The 19,486-nt window shown below is 35.1% G+C and overlaps 1 protein-coding gene across 3 annotated transcripts in view; it reads right to left on the bottom strand.

Moving 5' to 3' along the window:
• The window catches only part of LOC106870238 (mdm2-binding protein), a 46,867-nt gene extending 34,933 nt beyond the window's left edge, over nucleotides 1-11,934 (bottom strand). The window contains exons 1-2 of one of the 3 annotated variants that reach the window (XM_089354334.1): nucleotides 11,762-11,934; nucleotides 1,317-1,417 (exon numbers count right to left, since the gene is read on the bottom strand). In XM_089354334.1, coding sequence (XP_089210460.1) covers nucleotides 1,317-1,417; nucleotides 11,762-11,840 — 180 coding nt within the window. In that variant the 5' untranslated portion in view covers nucleotides 11,841-11,934. Of the gene's footprint in view, nucleotides 1-1,316; nucleotides 1,443-7,066; nucleotides 7,180-11,761 lie in introns of those variants that run through there. The other 2 variants (XM_089354335.1, XM_089354336.1) reach the window with 2 other exon arrangements.
• Between the last annotated feature and the right edge of the window lie 7,552 nt (nucleotides 11,935-19,486).

The raw sequence follows: 19,486 nt of genomic DNA, 5'->3' as shown, positions 1-19,486 counted from the left end.
ACATTTCCGCCAGCCTGTCACTTTGCTGAAGTAATAGTATTGTTTCAACAATTTTACTGTGTTCCAAATTCTTTTTCTCAATTTTTTTTGCCTTCTTTCTAACAAGGTCCCTCTATATCAATCTCAATGAACTTTTTCCCAATTAAGCTGTGTATTATCTCTGCCCTAGCACACTTTATAGCCCTATTTCTTCTCTTCTCATTTACACTCGGACTGAATAAATACAGAATTACCTTTCATCTTTTGTTTCAGTCGTTAGATTAGGGCCATGCTGGGGCACCACCTTGAAGAATTTTTAATCCGATGAATTGATCCCAGGGCTTTTTTTAAGGCCTAGTACTTATTCTATTGGTCTCTTTTTGCTGAACCAGTAAGTTACAGGGTCATAAACACACGCATGTATGTGTGTATATGTGCACACACACACACACGATGGGCTGCTTTGAGTTTCTGCCTATGAAATCCACTCACAAGGCTTTGGTCAGCCTGAGACTATAATAGAAGACTCTTGCCCAAGGCACCACACAGTAGGATGAATTCAGAACCATGTGGTTGGGAAGCAACACTTTTCCAAGACATTTCTTCCCAGAATTGCAACCCTGTGGCGCTTCCTCATTGACCAGTTTCACTATTTTGAGAAACACAACGCATAATCCTATAAAGGTTGTGGGAACTGTCCTTCCAACTCTATCAAAACATTTTTAAACTGCTCAAAACATCCCTTAACTATTTCAATATAACTGACTGAGGTTCCACAACTTGGGTGTTTTTCTATTGAAAAGAATTATTTCTATATATATAAATATATATATATATATATATATATATATATATATATGCGTAGGAGTGGCTTTGTGGTAAGTAGCTTGCTTACCAACTACATGGTTCTGGGTTCAGTCCCACTGCATGGCACCTTGGGCAACTATCTTCTACAATAGCCTCGGGCCGACCAAAGCCTTGTGAGTGGATTTGGAAGATGGAAACTGAAAGAAACCCGTTGTATATATATATGTGTGTGTGTATGTGTATGTGTGTATATATCCCTATAACTTAGCGGTTTGGCAAAAGAGACCGATAAAATGAGTAGTAGCTTTACAAAGAATAAGTCCTGGGGTTGATTTGTTTGACTAAAGGTGGTGCTCCGGCATGGCCACAGTCAAATGACAAACAAATAAAAGAATAAAACGAATATATATATATATATATATATATATATATATATATATATATATATATATGTATACACACACACATACATATGCATATGCATGTATGCGTGTGTGAATATATATGTGTTGCTTTATTGAATAACTTACTTCAAGATTTTTCCAGTCTGTATAAATAGGGCAGATCATGGTATTGGCAGGAAATCTTCCAAGGAGATTCAGCAGCTGACATTTTACATTATCTGAATTACCTACAAGTAGATTTTAATTATTATACTAAAAAAAAAAAAAAAAAAAAAAAAAAAAAAAAAACTTTAATGCATCTAAGGTAAAATTCTAAACATAAAAAAAACATGAATTAAAAAATTTTTTTTATCAATAATACAAAGAAAAAACATATTTGTTGATAGTTCAAAGTACTGGGTTGCTATGTTCAATCCTTTTGTTATCATATTCCTGTTTGAAATACAAGGATTTTGTCTCAGATAATTTTGCAAATCATGAAGAATTTAAGAAAATAACTTCGTCATTATTATGATGGCATTTGAAACATAAACCAACATGAAATTTTGGCGTAAAGTTTAAATCTAGGTTACTTAAAATGATGTTTGTATCAGAGAATCCAGCCAGGTTGATGTCAAAAGGGTTAAATTTCATGTCAAATGGTTAAATTTCACTATAATTAGTGATGCGCTCTTGTACAAGTCAAGTAACTCTGTTAAGCTCAGTCTACCTGACTGACAACACTTATTTATGAATTTGTTCCATTATATAAGGAAGTACTGAAAAGTACCTGGCTTTGGGTAAAATACAGGAGGATCAGTTAATTATGATTTTATTCAACATATTCCTCTCTCAGATTCACATATTTATTGCAGTATCCCTTCACTTTTTCTAAGCCCTGTAAAAAAACTTGGAAGGTTGAGCCTTCAACCAGGCCCTTCATGATACCCTTAAAGCCAGGAACTTTTCAGCACCCCCTCATATATCTTGTTTAGTATTTAATCAGAAAAGCAAAGGTAATATTCAGCACTTGCAGGTTTCCTTATAATGCTGAGATTGATATAGAAGATTAGTGAAGGTGCATGGCTAAGAGGATAGGTTATTCAGCTCATAATTGTAAGGTTATAAGTGTGAAAAAGGAGGGATATAAAAAAACAAAAACAAAAAATTCAAAGAAAAATTTCCCAAAAGGATGGAAACATCCAAGGGTTACTCCTGGAAATTCCACAAAACCACAATCACACTAATAACTAAGGCAAGTGCCTTCTCCAAAACAAATAAGGGCTGCAATAAGAGTGGAGCACTTGCAGAAAACAGCACTGCTTGGAACCGCTCAGATACTCTGAATGGTGCTCAAAAAATAAAGGGTGTTAGCTTAGTTCACTGCTAGTGAACAGCTGACACTGTAGTATACATTACCAACGTTAGAAACTGTGCAAAGGCAATAATAATAATAATAATAATAATAATAATAATAATGTTTTAGATTTAGGTACAAGGCCAATAATTCTATGGTGAGATAATTAGTCAATACCAGTGACCTCAGTACTTAACTGGTACTTTATTTTATTGACCTCAAAAGGATGAGAGGCAAAGTTGACCCTGGTGGGATTTAAACTTAGCATGTAAGGGGCTGGAACAAATGCCACACCACATTTTTCTGATGTTCTAATGTTTCTGCTAATCCACTACCCAAACAACAACAACAACAATATTGATGTTTGCTAACAAAGGCACAAAGCTGTACATTTTGGGAGGAGTGACAGGATTATGTTAGGGTTACTCATACTTATTTTATCGATTCTGGAAGGCTGAAAGGTAAAAGGCGAAATAGGCAGAATTTGAACTCAGAGTGTAAGGGGATGTAACTAAAGACGACAAAGTATTTTGTTCTTTGCACTAACAAGTCTGCCTTCTACACTGTCCATACTTGAAATAAAAGTAATGAATCATTATATAACGCAAAGTAAGCCACACCTCTTTCATGCTTCACCAGTTCTACTCTTACTACAACTCACTCCTATGACTACGGCATAAATAAGTAAATAAATAATTTATGAAAAGTGGTTTGATTGTTATGAGGTGTTGTAACCATAACAATAAATATCCTTATCTCCTAAGCATGTGTATATATATCTTCTGGTATAGAGCATGATGTAGGGGTTGTGATACACTGAAGAAAACAGCAAATATATGGTGCATCAAATGAGGGAACCCTCCTTGGAGTAAGTTAAAGAGATTCAAATAGCAACTAAAGTCCTTTTAAATTACACCCAATTGTCTTGAAAAAGGGAGATACACTGATTAATGTAGTCCTAGATATGCAATACTTAAAAAAAACCCCAAAAAACCCAAATGATCAAAGCTGGAAAACCTTTGAACCTAGAAGCTAAACCACATCAAACAATGAACCAACAAAAGATCTTCTGTATGACGGCTTAGCTTGCTAGAAATAATAGCCCCTTAAACACTCTAGATTAGTGGTTCTCAGCTACATTTTACCTGTGGATCTTTTTGATTCATATTTTACTCAAGTGGACCCATATAGCTTTTTCAATGCTTGAAAAAACCCTATTATATTTTTATAATGGAATATTATTAGAAATTGTATAAAAAAAAACTGTTAAAATATTTTGTGTATTGTAGAAATATAACCAGTTTATTGGACATAAAATCTTAACAACAAAATCATATATGGACCGTCAAGGGTCATATGGAGTCCGGTTGAGAATTACTGATGATATGTCTAAAACAAGGACAGGATATGTTCATGGCTAGACTCCTTTCAGCAACAATTTTATAAAGCTAAGCAACAATCGAATGAAGCTCCATCATTTATACATGTACACACATTGATTGTATCAGTTTACTCTAATTGTTTTGCTTACCTGCTGTTGCTTTTGTTCTCTGTCAGTTACTACTATATAAATGTTTATATATTTGTATATATTGTTTTGCACCAAACTATTGTAAACAATCAAATGAATGAATGTATGTGGTTGTGTGTGTGTGTGTGTGTGTGTGTGTGTGTATCTCTATCTATATTTAATGGGGCATGGTAGAGCAGTAAAAAAACATCTCTTCTCACACTCAAGGTTCCAGGTTTGATCCCATTTTCATCTACACTTAGTCAAAGAGAGAAGGATAGTAACTATGATCCTTTAATTTTTCAGGGTCTTCAAAACAATGGAAAAGAGGGAGATTGCAATCTGGCCTCAGCTAAAGGCACCCAAAGTCTAGGTGGTGGTGTTAAACCAGACAGTCGAACTTGCAACACAAAAAGTTGGACCTATCTTATGCTCTGACAATTTCTACAATCAACCATTCCAGAGAGGTACTTTATTTTATTGACCCTGAAAGGCTGAAAGACAAAAGTAAACTTAGCATGATTTGAACTCACAATGCAAGAAGCTAGAACAAATATCTCAAGGAATTTTATTTTACAATCTAACAACTCTGTCAATTTACTACAATTAAAGTGCCCCCTTCCCCCAAAAAAGTATCATATGAATCTAGGCCACTACACTCCTCTTTAGACTGAATTTGTTGAGGCAAATGCCTTTCCAGTCACCAACCTACACCCGTTTCCATGTATGGTAATATTTCCCCATGGCTGGACAAGTTTCTGCAGAAGACTGAAAACCAAGGGCACCACTTGCACAATGGTGACACTCGTTTACAAAACTGTCACATGATGTCAAAGCAAGGAGACAGTAACATACATACATGATGGGCTTCTTTCAGTTTCCATCAACCAAATCCACCAACAAGGCTTTGGTTGGCTCAGGGCTGTAGTGGAAGACATTTGCCCAAGGTGCTACAGAATTTGGACTGAAGCTGAAACCATGTATTGGGAAGCAAAGTTTTTACCAAACAGCCAGACTTGTTAAAAACTGTCTGAGAAGCAATACTAAAAGAAATAGAAGCCATGAGACTAAAAATATTTTTCAGTGGAATCAGTGACACAATATTTCATAACATGCTATGCAACTATTTCTAACTTGAAACATGAAAAATGATAAATCATCAAAGATACACCATACATGTCACTTTGGACCAACACAACAGTCACTAATAAAATGGGATGAATGTAGTTTTAACTCTGTCAATAACATCGTCACAGTTAATGCAGGAACTCAATATTGTTTTCAATAAAAATCATAATAGATGGAGAAATATTTTAAACAGTAATGTTTTCAATATGTGACAATGATTTCTCACACACGATTTTCTGCAGTCATTGACCTGCATATTGTTCACATTGGGCATCAGCTGCATTAATCTTAAAGAGTTAAAAGATTGGAGTAGGGAAGGTGCCAGCAAAGGTCATGAGCCCTGATATTCGTTATCTAAGTCAGAAGAAAAGACTATAACTTGATAGAACTGAGATCATGTGGATGAGATGAAGTAATGTTTTTCACATTCTTAGATAATAAAAATAAGAACTAAATTTCTCTTCTTAAAGAATGCGTTCCTTTGCAAGAAGCTCAGATGACCTATTAGAAATAAGAGCCAAGTCTTTCTCAAATCATATCTATTTTTTTCTTCTTTAGTTTAGTTAGAGGAGGAAGGATAATGATATGAGCCTTTTTAGGGCCATTGACTGGTGAGACCAAGTTATCCTCAGGATAGAGATGTGACATCAATGCTTTCAGTAGAGTGGACTCTGCCAAAGATTAGGTGATAGTTTATGTCTACCTTCTATGACTACAGGTATTTAATAGTACTGGTACTCTGTCAGTTACAATGACAAGGGTTCCAGTTGATCCAATCAATAGAACAGCCTGCTGGTGAAATAACATGCAAGTAACTGAACAATCCACAGACACGCACCTCTAATGCAGTTCTCAGGGAGATTTAGAGCGACACCAAAATATGACAAGGTTAGCCCTTTGAATTACAGGTACAACTCATTTTTGCCAGCTGAGTGAACTGGAACAATGTGAAATATATTCTTTTCTACTCTAGGCACAAGACCCGAAATTTTGGGGGAAGGAACCCAGTCGATTAGATCAACCCCAGTATGCAACTGATACTTAATTTATCGACCCCGAATGGCGCCACATAAAAAGCACCTGTGTTAGTATCACATAAAAAGCACCCAGTCCACTCTGTAAAGTGGTTGGCATTAGCAAGGGCATCCAACCATCGAAAGAGCTTGGTGCAGTTCTCTGGCTGGCCAGTTCCTCCTATCAGACCATCCAACCCATGCCAGCATGGAAAACAGATGCTAAATGATGATGACGATGCACGTTTTTGTGTATCATTATGCACATGATCTCTTAGTCTGTGGAAAAATTGTCCTGCATGAAACTGGTCCATAGTGCAAAAAACAGGTTGGAGATTGCTGATGTACAAGGCCTCTGAGACAAGTAAGAAAGAAGGAGAACAGTATCTCCCAACCAGAGACCAGGTCAGAATTTTGCAATAGAGTGGACTCTGTTTATAGATACCAAAGGCACCAGATGGTGGATTAAGTCTAGTAACCAAGTAGGCCAGGGTGGAATTTGAACTCAGAATGAAAAGAACTAGTACAAAAACTCAAGGTATCTGGTCCAACATTTTCTACAGTTCCACCAATCCATTATCCTGAATTGGTACCTTTTTTTAAAAAAGAAAAAAATCAGCCTTGAAAGGATGAAAGGTAAAATTGAACTTGGTGAGATTTGAACTCGGAATGCAGAGAGTCAGAACAAACAAATACCACGAAGCATTTATCTGATGCTCTGACGACTCCGCCAATATGCTGCTTAAAATTTTATCGACTTCCAACTTTTCTACCACCACTATAACAACACTACCCAACAAATCTGAAGATACACCTTACCAACATATTAAAAGGGATATAAAACAATGAATCAATAATAGTAATGATAATAATAAAGTGTACCTCTTACTTCATAATATATTCCATGCATGCACTCAAATGTATATGTGCATACATGTTAGCGTGTGATGTCATTATTGTAATTTTTTTTTATTACACCTGTTGTTTTCGCATTTAACAGTGGACAAAACAGGTGTACAAGTTCGCTGTTCTCTAACTTCGTCACTCATAAATCATGAGTCAGATATAAATAAAGAAAGGTACATTAAAAATCCCCTTTCCTCTCCACTCACCAAGAAACACTGACAAATCACAAATGGCCAATCATTGTCAAGGGAAAATAATTTTATTGATTTATTTATTTAATTCTATATCCATCACATACATTTATTAGAGGAAATGTTATATACAATTATCAAACCGGTAAACTAAAATTTGAACAACAGGTTGGCAGCTGGACAGTTTACCACTGTCCTTAGTCAGACAAACAAATACAGAATCACACAGATATATATAAGAGAGAGAGAGAGAGAGTCAGCCATTAGCATTTTATGAGTTGACTCATAATGATAAAGTAGTTGTATGCTGTCAACTTAATGTGACAGTCCCATGAAGGGAATAGTACTACTGCTATTTAGCCCTAGGAAGCAGCATCGCTTCCTGTCGGCCTTGACACATTTCCTGTGTCCTTATGTTTACAAGGGGGTAGGGGGAAGACAGGCACCTCCACTTAGCTAAGCCTGCATCCAGAGACATGTTTCTGAGTCTTTGCTCGTTATCAGTCAGGAGTAGCAATGGCTTGCTAGTTGAAGATGCCTGTCAAGCTCTCATAAACATATAATAATTCTAGTGAGACACATTCACTGATTTCAAAAATAGAAATAATATATTTCTAAATCTCTCAGAGAGATTTATGCAGTAGTGATGCAATAAAGTAGTTGTATGCTGTCAACTTAATGTGACAGTCCCATGAAGGGAATAGTACTACTGCTATTTAGCCCTAGGAAGCAGCACCACTTCCTCTTGGCCTTGACACATTTCCTGATAATAATAATATAAACATTGCTGACTAAGAGGAAATAGATGGATCAGTGGATTAGATGTACCAAAAGATATGCAATAAAACTTATAAATATTTGTCTATTTTAGCCGTTTAGTCAGAAGCAGTTCAAAAGAGGAGGAGAAAAAACCCAGTTTCAGTTCAGTCATAATGGTTGGAGTAGATACTGCTGCAGTTTGGAATTCCTGTGTGATGATGGTGAGGAGTGATAGACGATTATGCTGAATGACCCTCTTCAACACTTGAAGGCCTCTAGGGGTTAACATGGGAGGTCGGCCCCAATGCTTTTGGGTTGTACATGTCTCTTCATGTTTCCACTTCACTATTACATTGGAAACAGTGCACCTTGGGAGGTTCAGGAGGGTGGAAATCTTGTTCACAGGCTTATCAGACAAATGGAACCCAACTACGTTGAAAGTTCATAAGTTCCCACAGAACATCTCATTCTGCTGCCTAGTGCTATCTGCCAGCTACTGAGATCGCTGACTATGGGTTCCGCATGGTCAATGGTAGTACTGTGGCATCCTCTGTGATCTACTGTGTCACTTTCTATGATAAACACACATTTCGCAGGGTGTCCAGATACTTTTGATCACATAGTGTATATATTACAGTAATATCAGTGCCAAGCAGTGTTTAGGCGTAAATGAACTTTAGGTTAGTTAAAATATGTTTGTGACATATTTCAACTGCTAAAGGCTGTTATGACATGACTGGATGTCTGTCACTGAAGAGCTCAAAACCAAACAAAATCACATGATCTGGCTGTTCTGCTGGCCGTAACAGATGGTTTTTGTCTGTCTATGATAAGAGTGCTTTTATGCACCACAAGTCCATACGAGTGGTTTTCTCAAAGGAAACAATGGAATATTCTGTGTTCTAACACAACATCCACAATAAGTTGGAGATTAGGATTACCTTCTGGTATTCACACTGCTTCTGTCACTATTAAAAATATATATAAATAAAGCAGAATAGTATCAGCAAATGCTGCTAATGATTTCTTGTGGCGGTTTCTTAGGCAGATAGTAAAATCTATCCATCCATTTTCTCCATCCACTATTCCTTGGAGGGTTATAGCAGTAGAGTCCTCAGATATTTTCTCTTTAGGGTCCTATCAACAGCAACCATCATTACTTGTCTGTTGGATTTCCAAGCATGAGCAACTGAGACTGTGGATATTGTGCAACTATCTTGTTCTTGGTCTACTCCCCAGGTCTCCTGCTGGTTGACTTTGCTTGCAGATTCCATTTTGCAATCCTCTCCTGTGACATTGGTTTGTGTAGATACAGTTATTTCATTATAGAGGTCATAACATCACCGCTTTTTAAAATGTATTGGCTAAGTAATCAACTCCAGCTTATAGTCTGTTTAACACAAAAACATCTCTATTGTACAGCATTCTCATGCATTTAAAAGTAATATAAGTTAAAGCAAATAACTTAAATATGCCAATGATGTGAAAATGGGTAATTGCGACATTCTGAAACTTATCTACAAAAATTTCCTTATCTTCTTGAATGGGCTATGGTGCCCAAGAGCTGACTGTGTATCTCTTCCAGGTGGTACTATTAAATTAGACATGGCCTGGGCCAACTTTGGCCGAAACTTATCTAAGTAAATATCCTTCTTGGAACAATACCAGAATGACAAAAGTTAGCGACTCACAGAAAAAGGGGGAGACAATTTCAAGAAATTAAGAATTTATTTCTCAAGTTACTTTATATGCTTAGAAAGGAAACATGTCCATAGTTATGCCTTAGTTTGCAAACAGTGTAATTCTGATAGCAAGCAAGGTGTAACTTATCAGCAGAGTTTAATCCAGCTTGTTGATGAGAGGATCACTGTTCTTACCCTAAATTTGTAAATCTACTTCAAAAAAATTCTTAATTTATTGAAGTTATCTTCCCTTCCTTTCGCTTTGAAAGTTGCTAACAACTGCAACCAAATTTTTGTCTTTCTCCAACAAAGAAAGATATTTCAAGCAAATTAAGAATTTTTTGTTCACAGCATTCAGTACAACTTTTGACTTAACTCACTCGTAATATTTGTAAGTTCATTTTTGTGTTGGATACCGTTGAGATTACAAGCTGATAAGAGAATTAAAGACATTCTGTTTACACAATGATCTTAAAATAACTTTGACAATGGAATTTCCATTTCAAGTAAGCAAATGACAAATACTGTTGTTTATAAATAAACATTTTCACTCGTGTATTCCTGGAGTGTAGAAACGGTTAATAATCGTGACAATAATAATTATAATAAATAGTGGTGACTCGATAGAAACCACAAAGTGATTGACTAACGCTGTACAAAGCATTTAGTTTTATCCTTCGGCAAACTAAACTCAAGTCCTGCCAGATTCAATATTTTGTTAATTTGGGACGAGAAGATAAGTACAAGTAACATACAGATCGACTCAATATAATCTTTCGTTCAGAAACCTACAATGTGTCTACGTAAGAAATATGTTCAATATTCCAAATATATTGGTTACTTGGCGGAATTTTGGAATGTTCCATTAACTTATGGGGAAACGAAAGGGGTGCGAAAGCGGGGCGGCGAGTGTCGGATAGAATGTAACAAAAAATTAAAATTCCACTGGTTCCATCACATATGAAATCCCACTGGTACTGATTCAATGAAATACATTCCTTTCCTAATAGAAATTTGGCCATGGGACCCTAATAAATTTTAAATGCTATTAGTTGAAATGAGAAACGGACAACTATAACGACGGAAGAGGGAACAGAGAGGAAATTTGTCAGCAGACTAAATATAGAGCGGGAGACAGAAAGCTTGAGTGAAAAAGTGGGTGTATAATGGAAGTGAGAGAAAAACTTTTTTTTAAGTTCCATATTAGATAGAATAGGTTTTTATTTAAGGATAAGTAAACAGATCCATTCAATGGACATGAAAGATATAAGCAAATAGATACACGAAATACAAAAAAATTGTTCTAACAAGCTAATAATACTCTAAAAGAGAAACAAGGGTAAAGGATTGAAATTAGTGTCCTACTAGTCGTTTTGACCCTGACAATGTCCTCGGCAACCGAATTCGAAGTTAGAAACGTTAAAAGAATTGTTTTTGAAATTACAATTACCAAATTAAAAAATCTTAAGAACTAAAGCCTATTTTAAAAATAGAATAAGATGGGATGTTGTAACATAGATAAAATTTCCCAATAGCATTAACAACCTAAGCGAAGTGGCTCCAATCATGAACTAAACAGTAAACACATTGATAAAAAAAACAATTAGGTCTTGTACTCGTTATCCTTATATGTTAATCAATAGGGTATAAAGAAAAAGCGGTAAAGTTATTGAATATGTAAGCAAGCATCACCATCCTACATGAGTGCCCACTAAAATAATTAAACGGAGTTAATTACCGTTTTATGGTATATTTTATAGAGATAACTCAGCGCACCTTAAAATTTTTATAGACATTCGGGGATTTCACATCCGCAGGATAAAAATCTTTTTTATGAACTGAGGGAGCTTGTATTATGAAGTCTAATTAAACAGAACAATAAGATACCACACTTTGGGATTTTTACAGACGTTTGGGAAGTCTATCATACATTTCTAAGTGGTCCCTTCCGTTTTGTAACGGAGGTTGTTGTTTATATACATATTCCACAACTTTACAGGAAAGGCTTGATTATTTTCATGAAGAAAAGTTAAACTTTTTACTGACCGTTCTTTAGTCGAGTTAGATTTGTGACATATAAGCAGTGTCTAACTAAATCCATAGTCATTTGATTGGCAGTTACCATGTTTAAAACGTTAGATTCAGTGCTTGATCAACATGACAACCGAAATTGGCGCCACAGCCTCGTTCTGGCCTAAGCAAGAGACATGTCAAAAACAAAAACAAGCTGTCTCGTTTGAACTTTGAACAGATCGCTCGTTTTAGTCTAGTCATGTCAACAAAGCAACGATTGTTTTTGTTTACATGAACCGGCTGATAAAACAAAAGATGCACACATACAGACATATATACACACATTCATATATATATATATATATATATATAATAATATTATTATTAGGGACAAAATCCAAAATTACAGGTGCCAAGTGTGAGTGTACGCAAATGAAGCGTATTACTAGAATTTATTATTTAAAAGGTGAAAGTGAACTTCTAGATAACATTTCAAATCAGAATAGTAAAGCACTGAATAAAATACTACATAGTATCTAGATCGATTCCATATGGTTTGATGGATTCTCAAATAGATGCTTAGTCAGACACTTTGTTGGTGTAGTGTGTAGACAGCACTCCTCAATGTCTTCATATTTCGACCGCTTCCCGCTCCTAAAAATAAATAAATAAACAAAAACACCGTTACTGACTGCAATAATGAAAGGTGAAAGTCCTAAAGATATGACTCAAGCTAATCAAATTATCCGGTCTTCGGGGATGAGCTTGTACTAATAATAGGTAAAACACAACAAACATTCATGCATACATCTATATATATATATATATATATATATATATATATATATATATATATATATATATATATATATATATATATATATATATATATATATATATATATATATATATATATATATATATATATATATATATATATATATATATATATATATATATATATATATATATATATATATATATATATATATATATATATATATATATATATATATATATATATATATATATATATATATATATATATATATATATATATATATATATATATATATATATATATATATATATATATATATATATATATATATATATATATATATATATATATATATATATATATATATATATATATATATATATATATATATATATATATATATATATATATATATATATATATATATATATATATATATATACACACACACACACACACACACAAATATTCTTTTACACACATGTATAAGAACGTGTCTTTGTCACCTCCACTTGCGCTGCAACCGCCGTCTTTAATCATTTAACTGAATCGCGGAACATAATCTGTTACCCTCCTTTGATCAGAGATTGTTTGACCATACACTGATCCTGGATGAAATACATACAATGTAAGGCTTTGAAGCCGCGACCATCGCTTTTTTTTTTTTTTTTTTCTTACTGGAAATAGTGCACCGTGGATGTTGTTTTGTAATGTGTTATCCAGAGATGGTAGGATGGATTTGTGGGAGATTCGGCTGCTATTTCTACCAGATCAAACGACCGTATAGCGGCCTCTTCATTGATCTGAAGTGGTATATAGGTGTAATTGGTGAGGTTTAATATATACGACTAAGGTTTAATATACGAGTATAAATTTCATTAATTTTTTAAAATTCAAGAAGGGACAATTTTCTCAACCTTTGTAGGTCATCTGAAACTGGTGAAATCGATATAGTAAATTCCATTTTAATTTTTGTTGGATGATGTCTATATGAAAAGCATCAAGAGAGGGAGTTCCATAAGATTGCACGTTTGAAGAAGATTTAGTCTGGGTCTTTGGTGATGAGTCACAACAAGGATGCACAAAGGAGCAACAGGTGAAGCAGGTGGACTTAGGTGGGAAAAATCCAAAGCTTATTGTTCAAAAGAGTAGAGACTATTGTACCTAAGCTAATAAAAAGAAAAGGGAGAAAAACAGAGGTGGGGATTCAGCATGTGTGTGTCTTTATGGTTATGTGTTGGTGAATGGAAGTTGGCCAAACAAACTACATAGAAAGTTTGATCTCCTCCTTTCAATATTGACAAAGGTTTAGAGTATAAAGCTTCATGGGAAGGCTGTTAGAGATAAAATGTCCCAGTATGTGTATTAAAAAAAAACACCTTTTAGGTAAAGGGCTATAGGCTTAATCCAGCATTCTATTTAATCCTGTTGGTGCCAGCTCACCTGAAACTACCCTTGGTTCTATAACAATTTGTACACACCAAATAAATGAAAGAAAAAGACTAATTAGTTGATATGGCCTTTATTTTATCGTTGCACACATGTATGTCCTCTTGTGACACGTGATGGTTGTAAACGAGCTTCATTGTCATACAAGTGGTGTTGCATTTTACCAATCTTCTGTGTAAACATGTTCAATCATGTGGAAATATTTTACCCTGCTTGGCAACAGGTGAGGGTTGATCACAAGAACATCTACCCATAGAAGATTTGCCTTAATGAATTTTGTCTGGCCTATGTAAGTATGGATAAATAGATGTTGATGAGGGTGGCAAACTGGCAGAATCATTAGCACGATGGTTAAAATGCTTAGTGGCATTTCAACAAACTTTACATTCTGAATTCAAATTCGGCTGAGGTTGACTTTGCCTTTCATCCTTTTGGGAGTCATTGAAATAAGTACCAGTTGAGTACTGGGGTTGATGTAATCAACTTACTCCTTTCCCAAATGTGCCAAAGTCTGAAACCAATATGACAATGTTGATGGTTTAGACTTTGCTAATATCAAATGCAAAAGCTTTAGTTTCTTCAAGGATTTCTGAGGCTAGATATAAATTTGATGTTAAGCAGTATATACTGAGATATTTTTACATTGCCAAATACAAAAGAATTAATAAAATATGCTATTGTAAAAATACTGAGGTTGAAGCAAAATTATTTACAAAATCAAAATGAATCATATATATGTAATTTCTTTGTTTATGTTTTAGTCTGGAAGACAGCAGCATTCATGATCATAGCCTTGGGTCAGCCAAAATATCTTAAGAGAAATTTGGTAGATGAGAACTATGTGGAAGCCTGCCAGATGTCTATGAAACATATAAATACATTCATACTCTCACATTGTATGCATATATATATATATCCTCCTCCCTGTGTCTGTGTGTGTATATATGTGTGTATGTATGTGTTTGTGTGTGTATAAATGTATATATATGTATGCATGCAGACCTATATGTTTGTGCTTGTGTTTTGGCAATATGTGGCAGAGACAAAAGGCTTTGTGGTATTGTGTTGCACCCAGTTACATCCCTTTATACCAAGGTCAATTTTATCTTTTTCTGGCTCCCAAAGCCAATGAAACAAGTACCAAAGTACTACTGAGTCAATGTTAATCAACTGAAATCATAGAATCCAGTGCTCTAGCATGGCCACAATACAATGACTAAAATAATGAAATTAAAAATAATATCAGTAAAACAATAAAAGAATAAATACAGAAATATGTATATTGTAGCCCTGTTTGGTGATGGCTTTGGTAACGTTTATCCTTTGACATCATGGTCAACCTGCAGGAACTGACACATATTTTACGAGTAGAACATTGATTGCTTGATCTGCTAGATATAGCAGCCTAAGTCTCTCTCAAATCACATCCTCTTGTCTTAAAAATAAAGGAAGGATATGTTGGGAAATGTAACCCTTGATATTATAAAAAAGACAGGATGGTCATGGGTAGAATACTTTTGATTTACTCAGTCAGAGCTGGCCTGGGGTTTAGGTTATTCAATAAAATTTCCATAGCAAATTAGTGTAAAATAGCACTGTCATCACAATGTTTACTTCAGTCAATGGCTATTTGCAACTCAGTCAACACTGGATTATTAATTAATTAAATCATTTATAGCTATATTTTTTTTTTCGTAGATTTTTCTGCATTTCTGAAATTGATTTCTTACTTTGGCATAAAACTTCAAGTTTGTAAGGAAGCAAGTGAGAGATATAATAAACTATATAATATAGTAAAAAATTGCTTCCCAACTACATGGTTCTGGGTTCAGTCCCACTGTGTGGCAGCTTGGGCAAGTGTCTTCTACAATAACCTCAGGCTGACCAAAGCCTTGTGAGTGGATTTGGTAGATGGAAACTGAAAGAAGCCTGTTGTATATATATGTATATATTTATGTGTGTGTTTCTTTGAGTCTGCGTTTGTTCCCTCGCCATCACTTGACAACCAATGTTGGTGTCTTTACGTCCTTGTAACTTAGCAGTTTGGCAAAAGAGATCAATAGAATAAGTACTAGGCTTACAAAGAATAAGTCTTGGGGTTGATTTCTTCAACTAAAAAAAACCCTTGAAGGTGGTGTTCCAGCATGGCCATAATCAAATGACTGAAACAAATAAAAGAATATGACAGGTACTTATTTCATTGATGTCAGAGGAACGAAAGTGAGAACCAAACCAATTACGATTTGAACTCAAAATATAGAAAAAGGAACTTAATATTGTAATGCTTTAAGTCCAGTGCTCTGATATATCTGGAGCTCAACTGCTTTCAAGTGTTAACAATAAGATTATTTTAAGAATGATGAAAATGTCCATAGGAAAATAAGTGTAGTTTGTTGTTTAATTTCATCATCTGTTTGGTTGTTAATAGTTGAAAATGGCACATGAGTTTTTCGAGAAAAAAAAATGACAAAATGGAATCAGAAAAATAGAATCAACATCATGGCCTGATTCTGTAAAAGGACATTGTGCTAACATTAGTAGTATTGTCGGACAGTTTGCATGAGTGTGTGGAGATGAAAGAGAGATATAGACAGAGGGAGAGAGAGAGGGTGGGTAAATAAACATGAGTGTCCCCCAGCCATGGTTGATTGGTGTTGCAGAATATTCATATAGACCAGTCTAATAGTTGAAAAATAACAGAAGTTAAACTTAGCTTGATACATGACAGCATCTCTCCTCTGTCTGTCCAGCACCATCCTGTTGTTTGCTACTCTTTTTAGAGGCTGCGATTAATTGAATCAAAGCTCAACAACAATTTGAGATTTACTAGAATTTTAGCTGATATCAGTCAAAGAATTTGATTGAAGTTGTTGAGTCTTGTTGATTACATTATTCCTTGTGTCATCACTCAATTTGAAAGATTCTGTTTTGCTGTTTATCATCATCATCGTTTAATGTCCGCTTTCCATGCTAGCATGGGTTGGACGATTTAACTGAGGACTGGTGAACCAGATGGCTACACCAGGCTCCAATCTGATTTGGCAGAGTTTCTACAGCTGAATGCCCTTCCTAACGCCAACCATTCTGAGAGTGTAGTGGTTGCTTTTACGTGCCACCAGCACGAAGGGTTCTAACAGAAATTAATCAGAATTTCTGGCAAAGAGTTTCCAGTTGTTTGATCAACTGAAAAACCAGACTTATTGAATCAGTATGTAAGTGGCTGAGTATCACACAGACACATGTCCCCTTAATGTAATTCTCAAGTAGAATCAGTGTGACACAGGGTGATAAGGCTGAACCTTTGAAATACAAGTATAATCCATTTGATAGATGTCGCCACAGTTTCCATCTACCTGGTGTCACTCAAAAGATATCCGTCAGTTTGAAAGATTAGAAAATGACACTTGCTTGAGATTGAACTAGAGACCTTGTGATTGCAAAGCAAAATTCTTAACTATTCAGCTGTGCTACACATACAGTTGGAATGTACAAACATCTAAATGACTCCAGATCCATTAGTAATACTATTTTAATAAAAACTTAGAGGATAAAAAAAAAAACAGCGCTGATCTTGGTAGAATTTGGTCTCAAGACAATGCATGATGAATTAAATTAAATTAAATTCTATAATGTGTTGAACCAATCACCTAACATGTAATGATATTTTACCTTATCTTCAATGAACTTCTGTGCATAAATGGAGATGGATATATAAAGGTATGACAACTTTCTTGTATAATTTAAAATATAAAATGTAAAAATATAGAAGTCTATTTGTAAATGTGAAATACTTTTTTCTGTCACTGAGTTAGAATAAAACCAATTCATTCTTCCTTAGCAATGACCTACATTCACCTCTATTTTGAGATTTTTTTTTTTCAGAAAAATATGAAATGACTTGACTATGTTCAACTTACCTTAGAAAACAACAACAGAAAAACATGAGGCAGTGGGTGAGTCTCCATGCAGTCACTTGATTTGCAAGAAATAACAACAAAATCTCCTTTGAACTCATCATTTTACTGTCATGGAAAAGAAAGATGCATTTGGCTTAAATGTCATCCAAGGGAAAAAAGATAGAATGACCATAACTGGACTGCCTTTAATCATATATCTACTTAATCAGGGTAGACCACCGCTGCTGCTGTCACCACCGTTTTGGAATTGCCTTTTCTTAGAGAGATGCCTAAACAAAGAATAGGGATCTCTCACGCCCAGCTCTTGGATGGCTGTTGACTCTAATGAGATTATTTGCCCTTTGACAGGTTTTATTTTTCATCCTGCAGGGTGTCCAATGTAAACCATCTTCCTTACCAAGCAAGACCTGTAGGGCTTCTGGTCTATTCACTGATGGACCATTCATGTGACAGGTTGTACTGAGTTATATGTTGCCAGCAGCACTAAGAGTAACCTGCACTACACACACACACACACACGTATCTGAATGTATAGACACACAGAAATACACAAACAAATACTGATGTAAGGACACACATATACACACAACACATATGTACCAATAATGGTGGTGGGGTGGTGTAGGCATTGCTATTTCCTTCGTACCTTCTATTGAGTACGTATGTGTATATTTTCCTATTTCTTTACTGCCCACAAAGGGCTACACACAGAGGGGACAAACAAGGACAGACAAACGAATTCAGTCGATTACATCGACCCCAGTGCATAACTGGTACTTATTTAATCGACCCTGAAAGGATGAAAGGCTAAGTCGACCTCGGCGGAATTTGAACTCAGAACGTAACGGCAGACGAAATACCACTAAGCACTTCGCCCGGCGTGCTAACGTTTCTGCCAGCTCGCCGCCTTATGTGTATATTTTCCATTTGTCATAATGTCATGCCATGTGGAGATGTGTCAATTAAATGTTTAATTCTGATTGAGCTTCTTAGCTCAGCCTTTTCATTTCATATACCATGCATCCATGATATCCTAGTCATACACAAATATTGGAGAGAAACTGACCCAGTTATTCTGATTTACTGTTGACAGCATTTTACTCTTTTACTTGTTTCAGTCATTTGACTGTGGCCATGCTGGACCACTGACTTTGGTCAAACAAATGGATCCCAGGACTTATTCTTTGTAAGCCTAGTACTCATTCTATTGGTCTCTTATGCTGAACCACTAAGTTATGGGCATGTAAACACACCAATATTGGTTTCAAGCGATGGTGGTGGTGGTGGGGGGGGCAAACACAGGCACACCTGTACATACATACATACAGACATATATATATATATATATATATATATATATATATATATATATATATATATACATACATATATATATCTATATCTATATCTATATATATGTATATATATGCCAAATCAGATTGGAGCTTGGTGTAGCCATCTGGTTCATCAGTCCTCAGTCAAATCGTCCAACCCACGCTAGCATGGAAAGCGGACGTAACAGTTTTTGTGATATCTTTGCTGCTTTTTTAATAAACCATATTACTCTACCTCCGTTATTCGAGTACCATTTTTTCCACCTTGTTTCACACT

The sequence above is a fragment of the Octopus bimaculoides genome, chromosome 6 (genome assembly GCF_046866305.1).
Source record: "Octopus bimaculoides isolate indiv1 chromosome 6, ASM4686630v1, whole genome shotgun sequence".
Lineage (NCBI taxonomy): Eukaryota > Metazoa > Mollusca > Cephalopoda > Octopoda > Octopodidae > Octopus > Octopus bimaculoides.
The sequence above is the reverse complement of the archived record's forward strand: the minus strand, read 5'-3'. Positions and strand labels throughout refer to the sequence as shown.